The sequence below is a fragment of the Macaca thibetana genome, chromosome 12, assembly GCF_024542745.1.
Source record: "Macaca thibetana thibetana isolate TM-01 chromosome 12, ASM2454274v1, whole genome shotgun sequence".
NCBI classification, from domain to species: domain Eukaryota; kingdom Metazoa; phylum Chordata; class Mammalia; order Primates; family Cercopithecidae; genus Macaca; species Macaca thibetana.
The window spans coordinates 53,866,966-53,891,645 of record NC_065589.1 but is presented as its reverse complement, the minus strand read 5'-3'; the positions used below and the strand labels follow the sequence as shown (position 1 = coordinate 53,891,645).

Here is a 24,680-nt window from a genome sequence, read left to right as displayed (position 1 = left end):
TTACTCATTCTAGGGCTCCCCAGGCCACCCAGGGCAACCAGGTCCTCCTGGACCTCCTGGTGCCCCTGGTCCTTGCTGCGGTGGTGTTGGAGCCGCTGCCATTGCTGGGGTTGGAGGTGAAAAAGCTGGCGGTTTTGCCCCATATTATGGAGATGAACCAATGGATTTCAAAATCAACACCGATGAGATTATGACTTCACTCAAGTCTGTTAACGGACAAATAGAAAGCCTCATTAGTCCTGATGGTACTCGTAAAAACCCTGCCAGAAACTGCAGAGACCTGAAATTCTGCCATCCTGAACTCAAGAGTGGTATGTTTGGGAGTCTTTCGTCTTCATGGCAACAGGATTACAGAGAAAGTTGTTTAGATTAGAATGAGAACAAAAAAACATCCACTTTCAATGGAAAGCTGAAATAGTACTCTAAGAAAGTTAAGTGAATTGAAACTGCTTCATATAAAAGAGTAAACTTTGCAGATGTAAAATATAACATAACTTCAGGACATGCCAAATATAGAAAAATATAAAGACAGTTTTATAGAAGTTGTAGTATAAATCATAAGTTTTTTGAGTATAAAGTAATATATATCTTTTTTTCTCAGGATTAAATATACATAATTTGATGTAGACAATTATAATCTGATTATTATACTATTTACTTACTGCAATGAATCTAATTATTAAAATTTTCACATGAAAAATTTCAGAATACTATATAAAATTAAATAGAATATTGTAATAGTTTAAGGTTTTGCATATATTGGATTAAATATTTCTGAAAAGCAAAATTATTTCAAGTTTTCAAATATCTTGACATGGAACACTGCCTTTGCTAGGAGTCCTTTCTAGAAATTACTTAAAATAGGAGACAAGCATCAATCATAGGGACTTCAGCTTTAGAGCTATTGGAATAAATCTGGATTAGACAACCAGCTTATATTATTAAGCAAGATTATATATAATAATCATTTTTTTAAAAAAAGGAGAGACTTTTGCAAATATTATACAGCCATCAAAAGGTCTTAGCTTAGTGTATCATTCAGATTAGAAACCAAGATGTTGCATTTTATTTCAGTGCTTTCTGTAGTCATAGCTAACTCTTTTACCTCAACAATTTCAATCCAAAAGTTTCTCTATCATTCTATACATAAAATGCAGTCACGTTAGCAGTCAACATTATGAATGCCTTTACAGGTAAACAAACAAAATCACTTTATTACTGCATTTTATAACCAATTCCCATTCTTCTTTTTTGTGACTATTCAGGAGAATACTGGGTTGACCCTAACCAAGGATGCAAATTGGATGCCATCAAGGTATTCTGTAATATGGAAACTGGGGAAACATGCATAAGTGCCAGTCCTTTGAATGTTCCACGGAAACACTGGTGGACAGATTCTGGTGCTGAGAAGAAACACATTTGGTTTGGAGAGTCCATGGATGGTGGTTTTCAGGTAAGAAAGGATATACCTTTTTTTAAATAAGTCATCCCTATATCCTTTGTATTCTTCCTATATGTTCATCACAAGAAAAGTTATTAGGTTGGTACAAACATAATTGCAGTTTTTGCCATTGAAAGTGATGGCAAAACACGCAATTATGTTTGCACCAACCTAATAATTAATAACTAGAAGAGCTCAAATGATTTTATGTATCCAGGTGACTATACTTTTATGACTTTATTCTCAATAAAAGCTCAGTTAGATTAAATTATTTTTGTATGCAGACACCTTTCTTTCACATCTTAAGACCTTTTTTACTCTGTCGTGCAAATAAAATATGTTCCCACGTAAAATATTCATACATAAAATATATAAACAGCCCATATTACAATAAGCATACACATACTACACAAATCCCTTGCATGCAGTTGCAACTAAAATGTTTGACCTGTTTTATTTGTTCCCTATTACAGTTTAGCTATGGCAATCCTGAACTTCCTGAAGATGTCCTTGACGTGCAGCTGGCCTTCCTTCGACTTCTCTCCAGCCGAGCTTCCCAGAACATCACGTATCACTGCAAAAATAGCATTGCGTACATGGATCAAGCCAGTGGAAATGTAAAGAAGGCCCTGAAGCTGATGGGGTCAAATGAAGGTGAATTCAAGGCTGAAGGAAATAGCAAATTCACCTACACAGTTCTGGAGGATGGTTGCACGGTAAGAAACATTTTTCTCAATATAAGTCATAATGCAGTCAGCATTTTAGTTTCATCATGCAAATTATTTTGAATAAAAGAAATAAAATTAATAGGATGAAATAAAGATAGCATTTGATATGAATTACATACATTGCATCTACTGATTCATTGCAGGGAATGTTAAATGCAACAAAAAGTGAATGGATCTTAGCCTTCAGATGAAAACCAGTTGAAATAAAAGCATTTAAAATTTAAATCCATAATGCAAACTTTATCAGATAATTGGGATAGTCTGTATGTTTTGAATAATATCTGTCACATTAATTCAATCTGAAATATCTGCTTTTAAAAATTTTAAAGGTTAACTTCAAATCTCTCCTTTGTTACTGTTATTTGTGAGCAAAGGGAAAACTCACTTCTAATATTAGCAAATTTCACTGTGAGAGACCTATCCTCTTTTTAATAAACCAATTATAAACCTGTTAACAATGGCTGGAACCAGGCCTCCTGAAGATGCACTGGTTTATAGCAATTGCCCTGCTGCGTTTACTAAGAATCCCTATGAAGCATTTGTTTAAGAATAATGTTTATCAACTAAGAAGATTACAGCTTTGAAGTGGAGCAGGTCTCATATATATGAATAACATGGCACAATGAAAGCTCCTTTAGAGTAAAAAGGTGTTTTTTAACCTGATCAGTCAGAGTTGTTTAAGTAATTGTAATGTCATGATCACTTGCATTTTATCCTTTTTTACAGAAACACACTGGGGAATGGAGCAAAACAGTCTTTGAATATCGAACACGCAAGGCTGTGAGACTACCTATTGTAGATATTGCACCCTATGACATTGGTGGTCCTGATCAAGAATTTGGTGTGGACGTTGGCCCTGTTTGCTTTTTATAAACCAAACTCTATCTGAAATCCCAACAAAAAAAAATTAACTCCATATGTGTTCCTCTTGTTCTAATCTTGTCAACCAGTACAAGTGACCAACAAAATTCCAGTTATTTATTTCCAAAATGTTTGGAAAGAGTATAATTTGACAAAGAAAACTGATACTTTTTTTTTTTTTTTTTGCTGTTCCACCAAATACAATTCAAATGCTTTTTGTTTTATTTTTTTACCAATTCCAATTTCAAAATGTCTCAATGGTGCTATAATAAATAAACTTCAACACTCTTAACGATAACAACACTGTGTTACATTCTTTGAATCCTAGCCCATCTGCAGAGCAATGACTGTGCTCACTAGTAAAAGATAACCTTTCTTTCTGAAATAGTCAAATATGAAATTAGAAAAGCCCTCCCTATTTTAACTACCTCAACTGATCAGAAACACAGATTGTATTCTATGAGTCCCAGAAGACAAAAAAAATTTTATAAGTTGATAAAACTTATAAATTTCATTGATTAATCTCTTGGAAGATTGGTTTAAAAAGAAGAGTGTAGTACAAGAATTTCAAGAAATATTTTTAAAGCCACAATTATTTTAATCTTGGATATCAACTGCTTTTAAAGGTGCTTCTCTTTTTTCTTGTCATTGCTGGTCAAGATTACTAATATTTGGGAAGGTTTTAAAGACGCATGTTATGGTGCTAATGTACTTCACTTTTAAACTCTAGATCAGAATTGTTGACTTGCATTCAGAACATAAATGCACAAAATCTGTACATGTCTCCTGTCAGAAAGTTTAATTGGCATGCCACGGAGGATTCTCCCCTTCATCCTGTAAAGGTCAACGATAAAAACCAAATAATGGGGCTGCTTTTGTCACACTAGCATAGAGGATGTGTTGAAATTTAACTTTGTAAGCTTGTATGTGGTTGTTGATCTTTTTTTTTTTTTCCCCTTACAGACACCCATAATAAAATATCATATTAAAATTCTCTTGTTTTTTTGTCACTTTTCAAAGATTTAAAAAATGCATGTCTACACTAAGGAACTCCAGTAATCTTGAAAAAGCAGATTGAATTCTAACTCTATAGATTAATAATGCGATAACTTTTAAGAATATAAAATAACATATGTTCAGAATAGAGATGTGCTCAGTGAGGAATCCTGCTGATTTTTAGATCATATTTACTGGAACCCCCGTGGATCATACTGAACGCTGAGGGCATTCTGTCTGGAAGAATCAGTCCCTGGAAATGGTAACATAGTAAATCAAGGTGTCCCCAGAGTGGGAATAATAAGGTAGGAAGTGTTTGATAGTTGATCAGAAAGTAATTATAATATGGGTCTGGTGAAACACATTGATATTAAGAAAACTTGATAAGTACCACACGATCTCACTTCTATGTGGAATCTAAAAGAGTTGAATTCATTGATGTAGAATAGAATGGTGGTTACCAAGGGCTGAAGGTGGGGTGGGTTTGGGAGATTTTAATCTATGGATACATAATTACTGTAAGATAGAAGTAATAAGCTCAAGAGATCTATTGTAAAACATGGTGACCACATTTGAATATTGAATATTATATTCGATAATATAACAATGCCTTATAGTTTTGAAAATTGCTAAGAGAGTAAGTGTTCTCACCACAAGAAATGATGAGAACCTGAGGTACTGCCTATATATGTATATGTATCTCTGTCTCTCTACATATATATACACACATACATATATGTATACACACACACATATATATATAACATATATATATATAGAGAGAGAGAGAGAACTCAAATCAATAGTATGAATTAATAAACTAGATACTTGGAATTTTATTTTAGACCAAGAAAGATATCTGGAACACAATGTTCTGCCTCCTGTATTTGTAACTTAATATATCATGGAGAGTACATTATATATAGCTCTAACTTATTGTGTGTTATTGATCCCAATACTCAGTTTAATGAACACACTAGAGTTAAAATTACTTGTTTGCCTATCTGGTTATTTATTTGCTACCAAGCCTCTAAAGCCCTATCTCGCTGTGGGGAAGTTACAGTTAAATGAGTCTTGGTTGAGGTTAGAGGCCATAGACAGTTGTTTTTCTAACCTCTCTTGAGTTAGGGTGTAGGCAAGTGGCCATGTGACCTGAGCTTGGCAAATTAGAGACACACATCTGAAGGTTTCAATCTGGGGATAGTTGTATTCATTTCATATTACTGCTATAGCAAGTTACCATAAATTTAGTGACTTAAAACCACACAGATTTATTGTCTTACATTTCTGAACATCAAAAGTCTAAACTTAGTCTTGCTGGACTAAAATCCAAGTGTCAAACAAGGTTGTCTTCCTTTCTAGAGACACTAGGGAGAAACTGTGTGTTCCTTTTTCCAGCTTCTAGAAGCTGCCCAGCTTCCTTGGTTCACGAGCCACTTCCGACATCAAAGCCAGAAATATTTGGTCAAGTCTTTCTCATGTTGTCTCATTCTGACATTGACTCTTCTGTCTTCCTATTTCACTTATAAGGAACAAAATTTCTGCATTGAGCCCAATTGGATAATCCAAGACACTCTCCCCATTTCAAGGTCAGTTGGTAAGCAACCTTAATGCCTGCTGCAACCTTAATTGCTCCTTGCCTTGCCAAAAAAGGTAATACATTTACTGGTTCTGGGAATTAGGGTATGAACACATTTGAGGGAGCATTATTCCACCTACCAACAAGAGTGATGTAAAGAAGTAAAAAGAATTAAAAATCTAGTTTGGTGGTGATCACAGCTCCAGTTGGGGCAGCAACTGCCAGATATGAAAAGAAGCAAGGCCAACAGTGCCAGAAATGGCATCCAGTGTCTTGTGTTTATGATGGCTTTGCCAGGTTGCTTTTAGGGTATGATTTTGAAGATGGCTCTGAGTGTCAGCATTCACTTCATTTTTGTTGATTTTATGCACCTGGATTCTATAGCTTTCTCTGAATTCCTCTGAATTTCAGATAAAAATCCATAAATTACATTTTTACTTCAGTCAGCTAAAGCTGGTTTAGATTGTTTACAACTAAGAAGCCTGACTAGGCCAGCAATTGGTAACAGCAGGGCTGGCAGGAAGCAAAAATGCAAGCAAATGGAAAGACTCTGAGATCAAATGTTTGCACTAGCTAGGGGTAAAAATAGAAAATTCAGCTTGTATCCAGGCATGAGAATTTGGAAGTCCATGGAAATAGGATTAATCATTTATGATTACATGGAGTGATTTGCACTCTAAAGACAAGGCTTAAGGAGAGAAGTGGCCTCTACTACACAACAGTATGTTTGAATTTCATGAGAAATTGCAGGACTGCATGTGAATGTGGCTGCTGTGAATGGTGATGAACAGAAAGAGAATGACAAGTTCAAATCCCTAACTTCTTGATTTAAGACACAGAAGAAAATCTATGCCCTTTCCCTGACTATGCTAAAATAAAAGCATACCATCTTTCTGGAAAAGAAGATTTAAAAACTCATATTTTTGCCAAAGGTTTGAGATAATAAAAACCAAATACAAATCTTCATTGTGCAGATCACCAGATTTCAACATAAATCTAAATGGATTTTCCAGTTCTCGATTTGATTCTCTATATTTGGGAATAGCAAAACCCTGGAAATTTAAATGGGGTTTATGGAAGAATTATCTTGAAACATTCCAGTTTCACATTAAGTTTTTTTTTTTTTTTTTTTTTTTTTTTTTGAGACGGAGTCTCGCTCTGTCGCCCAGGCTGGAGTGCAGTGGCCGGATCTCGGCTCACTGCAAGCTCCGCCTCCCGGGTTCACGCCATTCTCCTGCCTCAGCCTCCCGAGTAGCTGGGACTACAGGCGCCCGCCACCACGCCCGGCTAATTTTTTTTGCATTTTTTAGTAGAGACGGGGTTTCACTGTGTTAGCCAGGATGGTCTCGATCTCCTGACCTCATGATCCGCCCGTCTCGGCCTCCCAAAGTGCTGGGATTACAGGCTTGAGCCACCGCGCCCGGCATTCCTTGCCTGGTAATTGTTCCCCCATTCTTAAAATGCAAGATGACTACAAGAAAAAAGCCGGTTCTCTTCAGACCTCATTCTCACCACTGCTTATTGTCTCCAGATTTGTAACTAAAATCAGATCGTGGAATGCCTCTGGGGGTAGCAATTTAAAGATCAATCTCAGGAAGAGGTTTACACGTAAAAAGAATGGAAGGATTTAATTAATTTATTTTGTTTAAAATCTGAGAAATGTGTGTAGGAGTGGGTTTTGAGATACTAGACAAAAAAGAACTGTGAAATTTGGACAAAATGTATCAATACATCAATGTAACAAAGAGTTATGGGACCATTGTAATTATTAACATGGTTGCACTGAACTCAGGTCTCAGAGGTTGCCCAAACTGAATGAATTTGAGACATTACAAACTTTCTAACAGGTGGAGAATGTAATTCAACAACTTAAGAAGATAGAAATATTGGAATGAATTTATCATATGTGACACAACCATTCACCTTCTGAGTATATTCTCAAGGTGGACCAGTAAGGTTTTGAGAAACACGTGGTGGGCTGCATGCCAGCACCTTTGAAAAATCTCCTTGTGTGTCTGAGGTCTAAAGATGGAAGCAGAAGAAAAATCTGTCTGAAATAGGCTTCTTGATTCCATGGAGATGACAGGATCCGAGCTTGCAGAGGACAAATGGCAACTCTAGACTACCAGAAACAAAGTGAGAATAATATTGTACAAGATAGCAGGACTGTCATGGTAGAAAAAAATATAATGGCATAATTCAGAAGTAATGTTGTCTGTGGCTGATTGATAATGAGAATGATGAGCTGTCTGGGACAGTCATACTTACAGCTTTTATAAACAATAATGACAAATATATTTAGTTCAGGTAAAAGAGAACTCAGATCAGCAACCACACAGAAATTGAATTCCTCAATTCCCAGACTATAAGATGGTTAATAAACCTAGTCTCCTGTTCAGTGGTTTGGAAGAAATCTCTGCCAATAGAATCACAACTGATAAGCACTTACAGGGCCAAGCATTGTTCTAGTCACTTTAAACTTATTAATTTGTGTATTACCCACTTTATTTCAATGAAGTACTAGTATTTTCATTTAACCTCCCCCCAAAAAAATGAAAAGAAAGAAAATGAGGCACAAGAGATTAAGTAAGTTGTCCCAAGTCCCCTAACTAATAAGAGAGAGGGCTTAGATTTTAACCCAAACATTTTGGCTTTAGAGCTAATACTCTAAGGCATGACACTAAACAGTCTAAAATATTTACTATGTTCTTTCTCCAAAAGAAACCTAAGTTAACATTTTTGTGGTACACTGAGGAAAGGTCAAATGCATGACTTTGGGGGAGCTATGGAAGAGTAATGATAAAGTATTACCAGTTACTACAGATTCATAATGCCACTCTAAAACTTGAATTGGGATTTTGATAACTCACTTCCAGGGTGGTCATAGCTAATTCGGGTACCATAATTCAGGTAGGCATACATTTACCTTATTTAGTAAATCACTTAGTCACAAGATGTTTACTGAGCATCTAATGTGTACCATGTATGGACATTATACCTTATCCTAAGTGAATTTCCTCCCTTTTCTAGGCCATGCCTTCTCTATCTTCATTATCTTCCTCTACCTAGTCATTACAGTACCATCAGTCACTCTACTATCTCTCCTTGACAATCTTATCTATTTCCATAATGCTAGTCATCAATTAAATTAAAAATAATTCACAAATTGACTTCTGCCTTTGTGGAACTAAAGCCCCATATATTCTATGGACTAATTGAAATTCCCATCAAAGTTTTGAATATATTTAATGAAGCAAGTAATATAAAGCTTTCAAAGAGATCATTCCAGGAAGAGAGAAAAGCAATATCATGAGGAGAGGAATGTTCTGGATATGTTCAAGGAAAAACAAAGGGAATATGGTTGGGACAAAGTGAGCATCTGGGGGAGGAGTATGAGAGAAAGCCATAGAAAAAGAGAAAGAGACAAATCATGTGGAGCCCTATAAGAAGCGTGACCACAGGTGCAGCTTTGCCTGGGAAAGTAACAGTTTATGCCTATGTTTTCAATGTCTAATAAGATTTAGTATTGTAGAACTCAGAAATATCCTGATCTGATGACATTATATGGTCACCCTAATTTTATCTGGCCACTGAGGATATTGGCTGTTGCCTCAGTTAGATGAGAAGCCACTATGATAATGGATGACACGATCTGACTTGCAGTTTTAGAGTATTTCCATGACTGCTCTTTTGAGATGACTGTGTGTTAAGAGCAGAAACCATGAGAACAGTCATGAGTGCATTGCAATATTCTAAGCCAAGGATGATAGTCGTCTCCACCTGGGCAGTAATAGTAGAAGTGATGAAAAGTAGTCATGTTCTGGATACATTTTGAGTACAGAGCCAACAGGAACTGCTGACAATTCGGATGTGTGGTTTAAGAGAAAGAGAGATATCAAGCATGAATCCAAGGCTTTTGGTCCAAGTAGCTGGAATAATAGAGCTGTAACTAAGATGGGGGAGACTAAAGTAAAAAATTTAAGGAACCCAGTACTTTGAAGCTAGGCATGTTACATTTTGAATGGTTATCACTCTTCTAACCAGACTTGCTGGAAATCAGAGGAGAGGTCCAGGCTAGAGAAACAAATTTAAGAGTTTCAGCATATGGCTTTTACATCCTTAGAAGTAGAAGAGATCAGGCCAGGTGTGGTGGATTACACCTATAATCCCAGCACTTTGGGAGGCCAAGGCAAGAGGATCACCTGAGGTCAGGACTTCGAGACCAGTTTGACCAACATGGTGAAACCTCACTTCTTCTAAAAGTACAAAAAAGTAGCCACAGTGGCATGCGCCTGTAATCCCAGCTACTCAGGAGGCTGAGGCGAGGGAATCACTTGAACCCAGGAGGCGGAGGTTGCAGTGAGCTGAAATTATGCCATTGCATCCAGCTTGGGCAACAAGAATGAAACTCCGTCTCAGGAAAAAAAGAAAAAAAAAAAGAAAAAAAAAAGAAGAAGAAGTAGAGGAGATCATGAAATAATGGAGTGTAGAAAGAAGAAAATATGAAAGCCTGGGATACTTTAATATTCACAAATTGGAGAAATGAAGAGGAAGCAACAAAGGAGACAAGGTCACTAAGATAGCTTGATACAGTATTGGTGAAAACATTCTATATAACATGGCATACTTGAAAGATCTCCCCAAATCTCCATATTCTCTAGTCTGCCCCATTGAAGGTTTTCAGAAATCTTGCAAATAATCACCTCTTGAGTCAATGCTGTAAACAAAAAGGCTATCATCTATGGCTAATATTTTTTATTAAACAAGTTTTTCTCTGATATTTTGCTCATCCTTTTTCTCCTTATTGCTTTAATCTTCCTCAAAAATACCTTTACCTTTAAAACTCCTGAAGGCTTTCACTAAAACGCATTGAATTACTTTGCATTTTTGGACCATATCTGCTATGGTATTTATTAATAGAAGCCAGGTTGCCCTTTGAGGTCCATAAAATTTAGAAATAGGAGTTATGATATTTCTAAATCACATAGAAATATGTGTGATTGTGTAAGAGAAATCACACCAGTTTAGTGATTGTGTGAGAGAAATGATATACTTTCTATTATCTTGAAAATGAGATACCCCATAATGGAGTAGGAAACGAAGCAAAAGTTAAGCTTTGGTTGAGTTCCCTGAAAACAGACTCTAAGGCAGCTAATGATGAGCAGAAGATTTACTGGGGAGTCATCTTGGGAGATACATCTGTAAGGAAATGAGAAATGTAGGTTTAGACAGAGGGGGAAGCTGACCCCATGCAATTGACGAAGGTTTCAGAGGACTCTACAGGAAATTCTGGAACTGAGATGGCCCTTCCGAGTTGCTATAATTCACAGTAAGAGGGATGGGTCTTTGTATTCCTGAATCAGACAGTCATTGACTGTGGGCTGAAATTTGGAAGGGGTGGAGGTTATATTTGGTAAAGCAGTGTTCATGACTGGGGGTAATTCTGTGTGACAGACACTGCTGTGAAACCTCAGTAACAACTATTTTCAGTGGCTGCTATCAGCTGCTATCAATGTTTTGGCTTTGAAAAGGGCATACATGTGGATTACCAAATTATAAGCTCATCCTATATGTTCGGTACTCTTCTAAACACTATAGGGAAATATATCACATGATATTCCCTCTTTAGGTGTGTGTTGTCTAGGGTAGATAGGTTGAACCCATATGAAGTGGCACAAAAGCATTCAAGACAAGCAATTAAGTGCTAAATTGTGCTGGGCTAACTAAAAAAGATATAGATAATAGGTGAGAAAAAATAATTGGCCAATGATGATTATATTTTCAGGACCGTCTTCTTTAAAAAGATAAAATGTATTGTGCAATAAAAAAGAGTGTTATTTGAGTAAATCCTGGTGAAAGGGAAAACCACTTTGGACTAATAAACAAAAGAAGAGAACAAATAGAAGAATGATTATCCTGCATCCATAGCACAGTGAAGGACCTAGGCTACCTAAATACATTCATTTTAATTCAGCCACAGTATTGAGCAATTATTGAATGCAAGACTCAGAACCAAGTGCCCAAGAGGATTCAAGCAGAATAAAAGATCATAAAATTTAGTGGAAGTATGATGACACAAGCATGTCACAAGACTTAACATAATAATTTGAATTAGAGAAATACAAGACACTAGTGATGGCAGTGGCTGTCGCCATCATGCAGGCTGCAGCAGGGAGGCACAGGGAGGCATGGCTGGGGCTGCACACTCCGTGGAGCTGGTGGGAGCCCTACTGCTTCTGAGTTGGTACGGGAGCTCCCCAGGTGCCACTGCAGCTGCCCAAACTGCAGCTGCAGATCCAGGCCTCCCACTCTGTGGAGCAGGCAGGAGCCCTGCCTTCCTGAGTGGGGATATAGCCACCAAAGCTGTGGCTGTGGATCCCTGCCTCCCTGTGCCCTTGGAGGGGGCAGGAGCTTCTATGTGCAGCTATAGCTGCTCTCCGAGGCCCAGGACCTGGGCATCTCTGTAGCCTGCATCCTTGAGGGCCTGGGAAGTTCCCCCTTGCACATCCCCGCAGGCTTGGGGGTGTCTGCTCTGGCTGTTTGGCTTCTCTCCTCTGCTGCCCCAGCTCTGATCTCGCCCTCGGTTGCAGCTGAGCCCTCAGGTCATGAATAACAGCGGGATACAGAGTCCTGGGCAGAAGTTGATGGGTCCCTAGTAAGGCCCCACCTTCAGGCTAGAGGGGGCCTAAAGGTTAGGGGCCAGGCTGCCAGTCCCATGGACTGGAGTGGGGACTCGTGATGCCTCTCCCGGGTCACCCATGGCCACCCATGACCAATTGGCAGGCACTTCCTCCCCTCTGAGGTCCATAAAAGCCCTGGGCTCAGCCAGAGAGGGCAGATGGAGAGGACAGAGAGACAACAGGACAACCAACTGCAGAGAGGAACTACCCTCTCTGCTGAGAACTTCAGAGACCTGCAGAGGCATCTGAATGATCTGCAGAGAGGAGCTACCCTCTCCAGGGCTTCTTCTCTGCAGAGAACTGAACACTCCACAGATGACTTGCCTGTGGAGAGGAGCTACCCACTGTGGGTCTCATCTGAGCTGTTGTAACACTCAATAAAGCTCATCTTCATCTTGTTCACACTTCACTTGTCTGTGTACCTCGTTCTTCCTGGATGCAGAACAAGAACTCAGGCTGAACGAGGCACCATGGCCACAGAGGTTTCCAGTCAGACAATTGACACCCCAAAGATCCTATAATATGAGAATGGCACAAGGAATGAACAGTCATGTCCATTTGGAGGCTCTCAAGACAGGTTACATAAAGCAGGTGACATGTGGGGCCAACTTTAAATAATGTAATGTTTTTCAGGTAGCAAGAGAAAGGAAGACCACAGAGAATACTGTAAGGAAAGAGGTGCAGAGTTAGGAGGCATACTTGGCAATTTAAATTATCCCAGTTTCAGACAGAGCAGGGGTTTCAAGCAGTGGTGGTGTGAGAGATGAGGCTGGAAATACAGTCTAGACATGAGGCCTTAGAATAGCAAGGTGATGAGTTTTTATTTTGTCTGCTTCTCAATCTAGAGTCATAAAAAGGTTTAAATATTGGAAGGCTGTTGCTTGAGGAGAGCACAAAATCAAGGGAAACATGGGAAGCCATGGTCAGATTTACAGGCAATGAAGAGACACCCGTTGTGGGAAGAAGGAGGCAGATTGGATCTCCATTTTAGGAAAGATGAGGATGAGACAATACAACTTTAGCCGGGAACCAGAACACCCTTTCTTCAAAGACGAGACTGAAGAAAGAGTCATAGAATGTAGACATACTTGCTGGGAAAATTAGGTTAAGGAGGGAAATGGGGTCAGGAGGAGGGAAATGGGGTCAGGCTGAAGGAGAATATCAAAAGTTAGGCAAGAGACGTTTCCATTTAATAAGGACTGAGTGGAAATTTACACAACTTCGGCCTTCCTCGCAGCTTTCTACGTGGCAGTTAAACGTGGCAGTGATTCATTTGGAAGGGTGGTTGAACATGATAAAATGTGTGACTGATTGGAGAATACTAGGTCAGAGGCAGCTAAGTCTATTTGGAAATTATCCTTCTGCAGATGGTGGATGAAATCATCTGGCTCCAGAATGAAATCATCAAGGACCAAACTTCCAAAGGAAAGGGGAAAAGAACAGCATGGTGTGTACGTGGTGAGAAGGAGGATGTGGAGGAAACATCACCAAGGGTCTGATTGGGGATACTGTAGCTTTTAATCGATTTTAAAAAGGAGGGTTCAATTTTGAGGGCTGAGGTTGTGATTAATTCAGGGCTATGAGGAGAGAGAGGAAACTGAACAGAAGGAGGGATTCATTAGTGCTATTGATAAAAATGGTTTGGGACCGATTTTCAAATTTTGTCTTGAATTTAAACCACCTGGAGACTGTCCTCAGCCAAGTCAGCAAAAGCACAGCTTTGAAAGAGGTGATCACTTTCTGTGAGAACCCAACAAAGCACAGCGTTATGCAAGGAAACATGTCAAATGTCTCTGGGAGGGGCTTGTACTTTAGCTTCCTTTGAGTCTTTAGGGCTAAAATTCTGACTACAGATGTTTTCAATTTATGTTGCTTTTTTTTTTTCATTAAATTGGCTAACAAGTGTGACCATTCTGTATCTCCAGCCGCCTTTCATTATAGGATCTATCTTGTAACAGTTTCAACTGCTGGGAAAATTGTTCACATTACGATTACAGTTCTACATTTCTCTATTTATTACCACTTGAATCTACATTTGTACTTCACATACATGCAGACCAATTTTCTGCTATATCAATGGCATTTAACCATAACTGCTTATATGCATATGCTTTTGGTATGCACTCTTTAAAATGAGGTGAATCACATTCTTTGATTACAAATAAATGCATCTGTGAGGCCAAGGCGGGACGATCACTTGAGGCCGGGAGTTTGAAATCAGCCTGGCCAACATAGTGAAATCCCGTCTCTACTAAAAATACAACAATTAGCTGGGCATGATGGTGCACACCTGTAATCCCAACTACTCAGGAGGCTGACGCAGGAGACTTACTTGAACTCAGGAGCCAGAGGTGGCAGTGAGCCAAGATCACACCACTGCTGTTTAACCTGGGCAACAGAGCAAGACTCTGTCTCAAAAGAAGATACAGAAATGACCAAGAAACATATGAAAAAATGCTCACCATCACTAATGATTAAAGAAATGCAATTAAGACCACAATGCAATACCATCTAACTCATGCAATAAAGGCCATAATCAAAAAATCAAAAAATAATAGATGTTGGCATGGACACAGTGAACAGGAACACTTCTACACTGCTGGAGGGAATGTAAACTAGTACAACCACTGTGGAATACAGTGTGGAGATTCCTTAAAGGACTAAAAGTAGAATTACCATTTGATTCAGCAATTCCACTACTTGGTATCTACCTAGAGGGAAAGAAGTCATTACACCAAAAAGATACTTGCATGAGCACGTTTATAGCAGCACAACTTGCAATTGCAAAAATGTGGAACCAACCCAAATGCCCATCAATCAAGACAGTTTCTTTATCCACCCGTATATGTGCGTGGATATACGTATATACACGCACATATATATATGATGGAATACTACTCAGCCGTAAAAAGGAACGAATTAATGGCATTTGCAGCAATGTGGATGAGTTGGAGACTGTTGTTCTAAGTGAAGTAACTCATGAATGGAAAACCAAAACATTGTATGTTCTTACTCATAAGTGGGAGCTAAGCTATGAGGATGCAAAGGCATAGCAATGACACAGTGGACTTTGGGGAATCAGGGGGAAAGGGTGGAAAGGGAGTGAACTATTAAAGACTACAAATTGGGTGCAGTGTATACTGCTTGGGTGATGGGTACACCAAAATCTCAGCAATCACCACTAAAGAACTTACTCATGTAACAAAACACCATCTGTTCCCCAATAAACTATGAAAATACAAATTTTTTTAAAAAAAGAAAATCAAAATAAATGCAATCTTCAGGGAATTTTTTATCCTGTAAGATAGTCACATAATATGAATTAAATATCATTTGAGGTTTTTGTTGATAGCATCAAAATAAAATCCAGCAGAGAATTATGAGCAAATTTTTATAGGATTTTGCTAAATTTTTACAGTTTTCTCTCTAGAGCTCCTTATTATGTCTCACTCATGCTTTTGTCCAGTTCAATTTTCAAATATAATTTTCATTTTCTTTCATATTTCATTCTGTTGGTTTTATTGAGTTTAGTCATTAAAGTATAAAAATGAGAATAAGAGATGCATTAGAGCATTAGACATGGCTTCAAGCTCTCTTTTCTGACTTCACAGTTACCTCTGACATCCAAGGTTTAGAATTCTATGACTAAAAAGTAATATTCATATAATACATATTCCTCCTTCACTCTTTTCCTTTTGAACATCTGCATTCTTCAGTGGTCTGTTTCGGGCTCACTAGTCTCCACTTTTGTGAATGATTGCACTCACATTGAAATCTCAAACAACTACTGGATGTGATGGCTCACCTATCTTTATGTATAACCCTGACTGTCTCCAGCTAGATGCTCCATGGACATAGAACACATGTCCTCAGCCTGCCCACTTTGCTAGTCCCCATCTCAGTACATGCCAGCACCTTCCTTCCAGCTTCCTAAGCCAGAAACTTGGAAATAATCTTAAAATCTTGGTTCCTCACCCTCACTCTTTCATCAGATTGCATTGATGCTTTTTAAATATTTCTCAAATCCATCTCTCTCCATGTGCAGTGACATGAACTGCTCTTTCCTGCTTTTCTTATACATTGTTCAACTAATCTTTCTCTTTTCAGTCTTACTGCCATTAAAAATTCTTCCTTCAGTATTGCCGCCAAGGTGATCTTTTTAACATGCAAATCACAATGTGTCTTACTTGCCAAAACACTTCAATATATTGCAGTGAAACTTGTATTGGTATTTTGGGTGGTTCAGATTTTGTTCTAAGGGATTGGCCTACATACAAGAATTTCAACATCCTTGGCCCATCTACAAAATCCCTAAAATATTCCCCAGTCTTTATTATAACCACTAACACCCTACTCACGCATTTCCAAGGGCACTCTAGAGGGTATGGTTACACACCCAGCTAAGAACCACAGATACTTTCCTTAAAACACCTTCAAAATAATTTTCAATCTCTTTATTTCTACACACAAGTCCCTTTACGATACCTCTTCCTGCTCCTCTAACTTCATCTCCCACCAACCCCTTGTATGCAATCTATTACAGAAACTGCCCACCAGGGGCTCCCCAGGCAAGGCCATGACTTTTAAGAACTCCATGTCTTGATCTATGTTGTTCTTTGTGTCTTACCTTCTTTCATTGTTCAAGACACTATCTTTAACCCTCAAGACTCATTAAGAAAGAGTGTATTCCAGCTACTCTTCCTTGCTTCCTCTCCTCTCCAAATTCCAGCCTAGCTTAGATGGCTAGGTCCCATGCTTCCCATATACATACCTAATTAATGTTAGTTATCACCATGTATTTATTCAGCTTAGTTGGTATGTTGGTCCGTTTTACCCACTAAATGGTATAAGCAGCATATAAAGCATGGAATGATTTCCTGTACCATGTGCTGGGTAATAATTTTACATTCCAAAGCAAAAATACCAGTATCTGACATGAAATCCACATGAAAAGCATGTACCCACAATAGATTCTTAGTCTGTTGCGTAAATAATCTGGCACCATTGTGAAATTGTTTTTGTCATGTTAATTTTTAAGTTCTATTCTATCTTATATCTATACTTATTATTTACATTTGTGGAGTGTTTTTTCTCTTTTGTTATTTTTTGTTTTACAAATAATGTTTCAATTTACTTGTCATCAGGTAAAATCAACAGCCCCAGAGGACATCCTAGTGTGTACTACTCTATCCTCAACCTCTGGCTCACTTTTGGGCCTACTACCTTCTCACATTTATAGGAACTGTGAATAAACCAATTAGAGAAAATGACTTTAACTATCCTTTCCACATTCCACGGGAAAAAACAGACAAAAAATATATGTGAGTGTTTTTCTGTGTCTTCTTTGACACTTAATACTGTCAGGTATTTTCATGTTTGTCAAATTCTGATAAAATTCTGTATCTTATTGTTTCTGTTGCATTTTTATTTCTAATGATATTAAATATCTTCCACATTTATTAGTTTTTATATTGTGGCTTTTGTAAATTACCTGTATAGGACTATGCATAGTTTGGAGGATTTTACAGAAACTGCATTAAACCATTTCTGTAATATATATTACATAAATGTTCCCAACTGGAACATGCTTTGAAGCATACTATTGAGATTTTTATAATATAGTATTTTTTTTTTAATGGTAGGAGCTCACTGTCTTGCAAGGGCTAGCCTTGAACTCCTGGATACAAGTGATGGTCCCACCTCAGACTACTGAATAGGTGGAACTACAAGTGAGCAGCATTGTGCCTGGTTATAATACAGATTTAAGATGTATTTTAGAATCTGATCTTTCATCATTTTATTATTTACATATTTGTTTTCATCTCCATCCCAGGATTATTAAGCTACTCAATAATTTTTATGCAAATATATTTAGAGGTTTTCAAAATTGAATTAGTTCATTTGGGAACTGTTTTGGTATAAGAATTAAAGAAAGAGGCCGGGCGCGGTGGCTCACGCCTGTAATCCCAGCACTTTGGGAGGCCGAGGCGGGCGGATCACAAGGTCAGGAGATCGAGACCACGGTGAAACCCCGTCTCTACTAAAAATACAAAAAAATTAGCCGGGCGCGGTTGTGGGCGCCTGTAGTCCCAGCTACTCGGGAGGCTGAGGCAGGAGAATGGCGTGAACCCGGGAGGCGGAGCTTGCAGTGAGCCGAGATCGCGCCACTGCACTCCAGCCTGGGCGACAGAGCGAGACTCCATCTCAAAAAAAAAAAAAAAAAAAGAATTAAAGAAAGAAACATGCTTTCAAATGATAAATAGTTACAAATTTAATAGTATTTACTGAATAAACAGGAATTAATTTTTTTCTATATTAATTCTAATATAGGTACATAGATTCACTTCTAAATATTTTTTGTTCCCTATGACCGGTAGCTTTTTATTATTTTTAAATATTTCCTTGGGCCAGGGTCCACCTTTATTCACCATTTCTGTTTTGGAGAGGATCTTTTTTTATCACTTTTCTTGCAAATTTTTCATTCCAATAACTTTTAGAACAGTTTTGTCATGTTTTCAGTTTTTATGATCTTATAGGGATTTTCAGTGGGAGCATTTATTAATTTAGGAAAAAATTACATTTTTCAAATATTGAGCTTCCCTATGTTAAGGTAGGTTTAGCCCTAATTTTATTTTACATGTCTCAGTCAAGTGTTATGGATTTTTTTCAATCGGGTTCTGCAAATTTCTTGTCATGTTTAGGTATATGTTGTATGTTGCTATTGTTATTGGATAATAATCCTTTATTCAGTTGTGTTTCTGTCCAGTAGTACTAATAGAAACAGTAACATAATGGTAATAACGATGTATGCTTCACACTAGTACATAAATGATTACTCTCTGAATGTATTTTTCCAGTTACACATAGTATACAATATTTCATCATTCAATGAATGTATGTTGAACATGCACAAATACTAAGAAAATTTTTGGATCCTGTGTAAACAGTCCATGCCTTTGTAACAAATAGAATTAATAGAAAAGACTGACACCTACCAAATAATCACACCCTTTATAAAACATTCTAATTTGTGCTATAAATATAAATATTTATAAGAAGAAATACAGTGTGCCAAGAAAATTGAATGGGGACTATCTTACCTGGGTTGTGGTAAGGAGTGAGGAGCCTAGTAAAGATTTTGTGAGGATGAGGCATTGAGAAGAGTTCCGAAAAGTAAGTACAAGTAAACTGGGCAAAAAGAATACACATGCAAATGGTTTTCAGTAGGACAGGGAAGAAGATTTTAGAAAATGGACAAAATCCCACGTGAGTGAAGCACAGAGAAAGGAAGATAGTGGTGTACGGAAGCCTGGGAAGAAGGCAGGAGTCAGGTCATGCCAGTACCTCATAGTTTGAAGATGTTTGTCTCTATCCTAGAAGCTACCACTGAAGCTTTTTATAATAAGATGAGCGCATGTGTGTTGTAGCTAGGGTGGCTGGGGGGGAGTGAGAGGTGACATATTCAGATTTTTACTTCAAATTGATTTCTCTGGCTGTAGTGAGAAGAATGGATCAGAAGAGGGCAAGAGTGGATGCCTGGAAACCTGTCGGAGGCTATTGAAAAAGCTCAGGCGAGACATAATAATTATGTGGACAAGGATAGCAGCAGTGTAGATCAAGAGAAGGATAGGACCTTAGGGAATATTTAGGGGGCAGAATTGGAAATATTTAACAAGGACGGGACTCGCGTGATCTGAGAGAGAGAGAGAGAGGTGACAAAAATGACTCTCAGGTTTCTGGCCTGCCTAAATGGATGGATAATGAGGCTATTGTCTTTTTTTTTTTTTTTTTTCTGTTAATTCTGAGAATTTTTATTTGTATTTTTAAATAAATCAACAATAAATGTATGCCACCATCCTCCCCAAATGTAGATTATTTCACTTTTTATAGTGTAGAATTTGAGGTGTCTATGGGACATGAAAGTAAAGAAATCCACTGACAGATCAAATATATAGGCAAGAAATTTGAGAGCCTTGGAATGGTCTGGGCAGGCTTTTATTGGTAGCATTCCCAAAATCCAAATAAGAAATGTTATTTCTGTAGTTGGAAATTGTTAGTGTTTGTGACTTAATAGTATTACCACATATTTCTGATGCATCTATGTGAACTTATATAATCTGTACAGTTTGGACTTGAAGGAAGTCAAGGAAGACTCACACATGTTTTTAGGCATATAAATACTCAAATTTAAGATATACAGGTCAAAATATAACCAGTTTGGGGGAAAATGATGTTGTAAACTAAATATTGAAAATAAAACAAAACAATTAGGCTAAATTCATATGTGATACACTTTGAGACTTTGATATGTCTTATTATTACAGTTTATTCAGTCATGAAAAATCTATTGCTTGCCCTTTTTATCAATAATACTACTCTGACATTTTTAAGGGCAGAGGCAGTGATAATTGGTGTCATGTTGCCTTTGTGGGTAATGTTGTAGATAGATTTTCATTTATAAGCCAGTACATATATGATGGAAGGTATTTGTTGTATCTTTTAAACAAATGGCAAACAAAGTATACCACCACATCTCCTTTTCACTATTGGAAATGAAACAGATCTAATACGGTCAAAGGAATTCCACAAAACAAAAACCACGGACATGACAAAAGCGTGCATTTAATTGGATGCTTTGCAGAGATACATGACCAAAGTTGTATGCATGGCTTGTCTTTTGGGAGGGTCCCAGTTATTTATTTTAAAAGAAAAAAATTAAAATAGAGCCAACAAGTGCAATTAAGAAAAAAAAAAGTCTTGAGACACAAGGGGACCTACATGTTCTGGTCTAAGAAGCGTGCGAGTAACACAAAGCATTCCAGATACAGTATGACAGAGGAACAGTGAACAAGCATTGGAATAATGCTCTTTCTTTCAGAAACGGGAAGTCTAACAGTTATGTTTTCACAATGGTAGTGATTAAACCATCTTTATTTTTAAAGAATTTTATAGGAAGAATTTTAGCACCATCATTAAAGGAAAAATAATAATACCTTTTTAGCCCTGCCTATCTCCAGTCTTGAAATAATAACAGAAGCATAGCACCTTTCAGTATCTAAAATATAAACAAGAATAGTAAGTCCATCCCAGCTTCTAGAGATGAGGTAGCTCATGCTAAGAAATGTTGGGTCATTTTTCCTATGAAAGTTCAAAGGCCAAATGGTCTAATTCCGATCATCACATTTGATTAGAGTCAGCTCCACAACTGTTTCTAGATCTTTTTCTTCATTATAGGCTTCAGGATGATGAGATTGTACATGTGGAAGAGTCTCAACTTAGAGTCCTTGGACATATGTTTGTAAAGTTCTATATGTCAATTATTTTGCATTCAATATCTTCTTAAATAAGAGAGTGTAAATTTATTAAATGGTATATACTAGTGTAACTTCTATCCATATTGATAGATTGAGTCAAGAGGAGAAAGATATCTTTAAATTTGAATGAGAAAGATGTCTAAACTTATAGTCTTTTACAAACATTTAAGAAGTTGAAGTAAATTCACTTTGTTCTCCAAAATGCCACTGAATATATACTATCGAAAAATTCTATTTAAGACAGTGAGAAACTGTTTTTTTTTTTTTTTTAAGATTCTCCTAAAAGAGTTTCTATTATAGTTACACAATATCAAGACATGCATGTAGGTCTCAATCACAAGTTAAACATTTTAAACTCATTTTTAATTGACAATCTTGGAATGAGAGGTCACAAAAGGGCACTAATTTCTATTTTTCAACTGCAGCCAAGCAAAATAAACATGTGTTGTGGCTCTGTATACCCCACTCTTTAAGCTACCTGCCAGGAAGAAGAATTTCCTCATAAATACTAAGCAACTTTTTCATTACACTGAAATAAACTGAAGAAAACGGAGATTTATTTATTCAATCAGTTTACTTTCTGCAAAGGTGGTCATTGTCATTGGTCATCTTAAACCTAAACTGTTGTATTGAAAAATATTTAAAATCAATTAAAACTTGAGGATTGTAAGTAAAATAAATATTCTGAAGGATAAGGAGGCCAGGCACTTAAGACCATATATACAATGCTGATGCAGGATCAGCCACTACTTCAAGAGTCTCAGGATCAACTTCAAACAGTCAGAGTTCTTGTGAATGGCGGTGGTCATTGATGGTGGTGCTCATTGTCAATGTATCTTGGCTTACTTTACACAAAACAAACTGGCCCAATTTCAATGCCGAATTCCTGGTCTGTGCCGCCAACATCCACAGGGGCAAGATCTATGATGGGCAAGCGTGCCACATTCTGTGTTCTATATTCAAAGACAGTCTTGCCCACATTTCCATTTCGCTTCTGAAATTAAATGGTGCAATGGGTTAAACGTACATACAATTTTTTCCAAGTATGTTACACAGCAACCTTCCCAGACAACTTTTATAATGTAAAGGCAATGATTTTTAGAGTACTCCTTAAAAAAAAAATGAAAACATAAAGTGAGATATTAGTGTACTTATGTAACAGAATTTCTTTCATGCTTTAAGTAAATTTTCTTTGTTCTTCTGCAGCTTCCCAAATGGTCACTAGCAACATAAATTATGAAAGCTTTTTTTGTTTTTCACAAATGAAACTATAATTCACCATTCAGTATTATTTTTGTTTTATATCTCAATATGCAAGTGGGGAGACTTACAAATTGGTGAAAAACTAAAGTATCTTGGATTGATTACGCATTTTAGAAATAAGGCATTTTAAGCATGGGACTGAGATTCAGTAAGTTAAATAACTTGGAAAAGAACCAAAGAAAGTCTGTAGAAGAACTGGATCAGATCTTAGGGATCCAGTTCTTTCTTTACTATAAGGATTCAAACCTCTATCACGCTTCATGTGCTAACACACACTCAAGTTTACCCTAAGGAATGACTATAAACTGCTATTATGCTCATACACAAGGTAAAATTGCCCCCAGTTCTAGTGCCGTAATAGTATTTTTAACAAAAATAATTTTTTTTTTCCTCAACCAGACCAATGTAGATCAAAAAGTACTTACAGAGCAAGTGTCTTGAAGAACGATATACCGGAATCTAATATTTCCCTCTGCTTTGATATCTAAGTCATTTGCCCCTTTGAGAACCACAGCTTTTTTGAGGTTCTTAGCTTGATCATCCATGTATCCTACACTGTTTTTACAGATGTAAGTAATGTTCTGGGAGGCTTCTTTTGACAAAAGGCGCAAGAAAGTCATCTGAGTAATGGCTGTATTAGGTGACTGGTGGTCTCCATAAGCAAACTAGAAAAACAAAGAGTCTTTGTCATACACAAGACCGAAGTGTTTCATAATGCCTTACACATGTATAGATAAATATATAAATTGATTTCAGATAAATCAATTTTGAAGAGTATTACTTTAATTATTGTCATAAAGCAAGCCATTCTACCTGTACATCTAAACATATCTTAAAATGTCTATGAATACTCAAAAGAACCTCTGTCCTTACTAACCCAAAGGGTAATGAAACCAATAATAACAATAATTCACCAGAACAAGCATAAGTATTTTTAAATCTGCTTCAATCATGTATCAAAAATAACTCATTATTTTTATTGCTAATTATAATAAAAATTAGGAATTAACTAGTAGTATAAAATCTTTTTACCCCAACTATTACATAATTGTAGGAAATACATATGAAAAGTTTTCCATGAGCTAACAAAATAAATAATCAAAAAATTTTTTCTAAAGACTCTTTCCTACTCACCTTCTACTTTGAGCTTTGGTTTCAGCACTCCCATTTGAGGGTTTTATTTTACATATTGTATTAGCTAAATTACATTTCAACTATTTATATTTAAAATTTAAAATTTTGTGCTCATTAAATAATGATAGATACTAGCTTATCTTGTATACACCCATAATGTTCTCATATAATGTTTATTCTGAACGTGATTTCTAGGAAAAGGTCAGAAGCAGAAGTGAGAAGAAAATTTCAATTAGGCTGCCATAAAGAAATGCAATATGAAATATTCACATTGCAATAGGCAGTGGCAAGGCCAGAGAGTTTCTGAACACCAGACCATGACAGAAACAGGGTAGACTGGGACTCAGAAAAATATCAATAGACTTCATAACATTACAAAGATGCCTTAAGTTTAAATAATATTAAAAATTTTACAAAATGATTCAATTATTTAAACATTATTATAGCAGTTATCTAATATTAATTTACCATCTATCCCATAGTACAAGACCCTAAACTAAGAATTTTATATCCACATGGAAACTATAGGATAAACATTATCACCCTTACTTTAAGCTAGCAAAACTGAGTCTCCAAAAAGTTCGGTGACTTTATAAGGCCCCAAAGTCAGTACGAGATCCTGGTGAGGTAACCAGGTCTCCTGAAGCCGAATATACAGAAATCACTGTTTATCAACTGTGGCAA

The 24,680-nt window shown here is 37.0% G+C and overlaps 2 protein-coding genes across 2 annotated transcripts in view; one reads left to right on the top strand and one right to left on the bottom strand.

The window, feature by feature from the left end:
• The window catches only part of COL3A1 (collagen type III alpha 1 chain), a 38,425-nt gene extending 34,401 nt beyond the window's left edge, over nt 1-4,024 (top strand). Inside the window, exons 48-51 of the mRNA XM_050752790.1 lie at nt 14-311; nt 1,266-1,453; nt 1,915-2,157; nt 2,896-4,024. Of these exons, the coding sequence (XP_050608747.1) occupies nt 14-311; nt 1,266-1,453; nt 1,915-2,157; nt 2,896-3,042 (876 nt within the window). The 3' untranslated portion in view covers nt 3,043-4,024. The remainder of the gene's footprint in view (nt 1-13; nt 312-1,265; nt 1,454-1,914; nt 2,158-2,895) is intronic.
• Nucleotides 4,025-20,887: 16,863 nt separating this feature from the next.
• COL5A2 (collagen type V alpha 2 chain) overlaps nt 20,888-24,680 on the bottom strand; it is a 150,462-nt gene continuing 146,669 nt past the window's right edge. Inside the window, exons 53-54 of the mRNA XM_050751933.1 lie at nt 23,288-23,527; nt 20,888-22,593 (exon numbers count right to left, since the gene is read on the bottom strand). Coding sequence (XP_050607890.1) covers nt 22,447-22,593; nt 23,288-23,527 — 387 coding nt within the window. The 3' untranslated portion in view covers nt 20,888-22,446. The remainder of the gene's footprint in view (nt 22,594-23,287; nt 23,528-24,680) is intronic.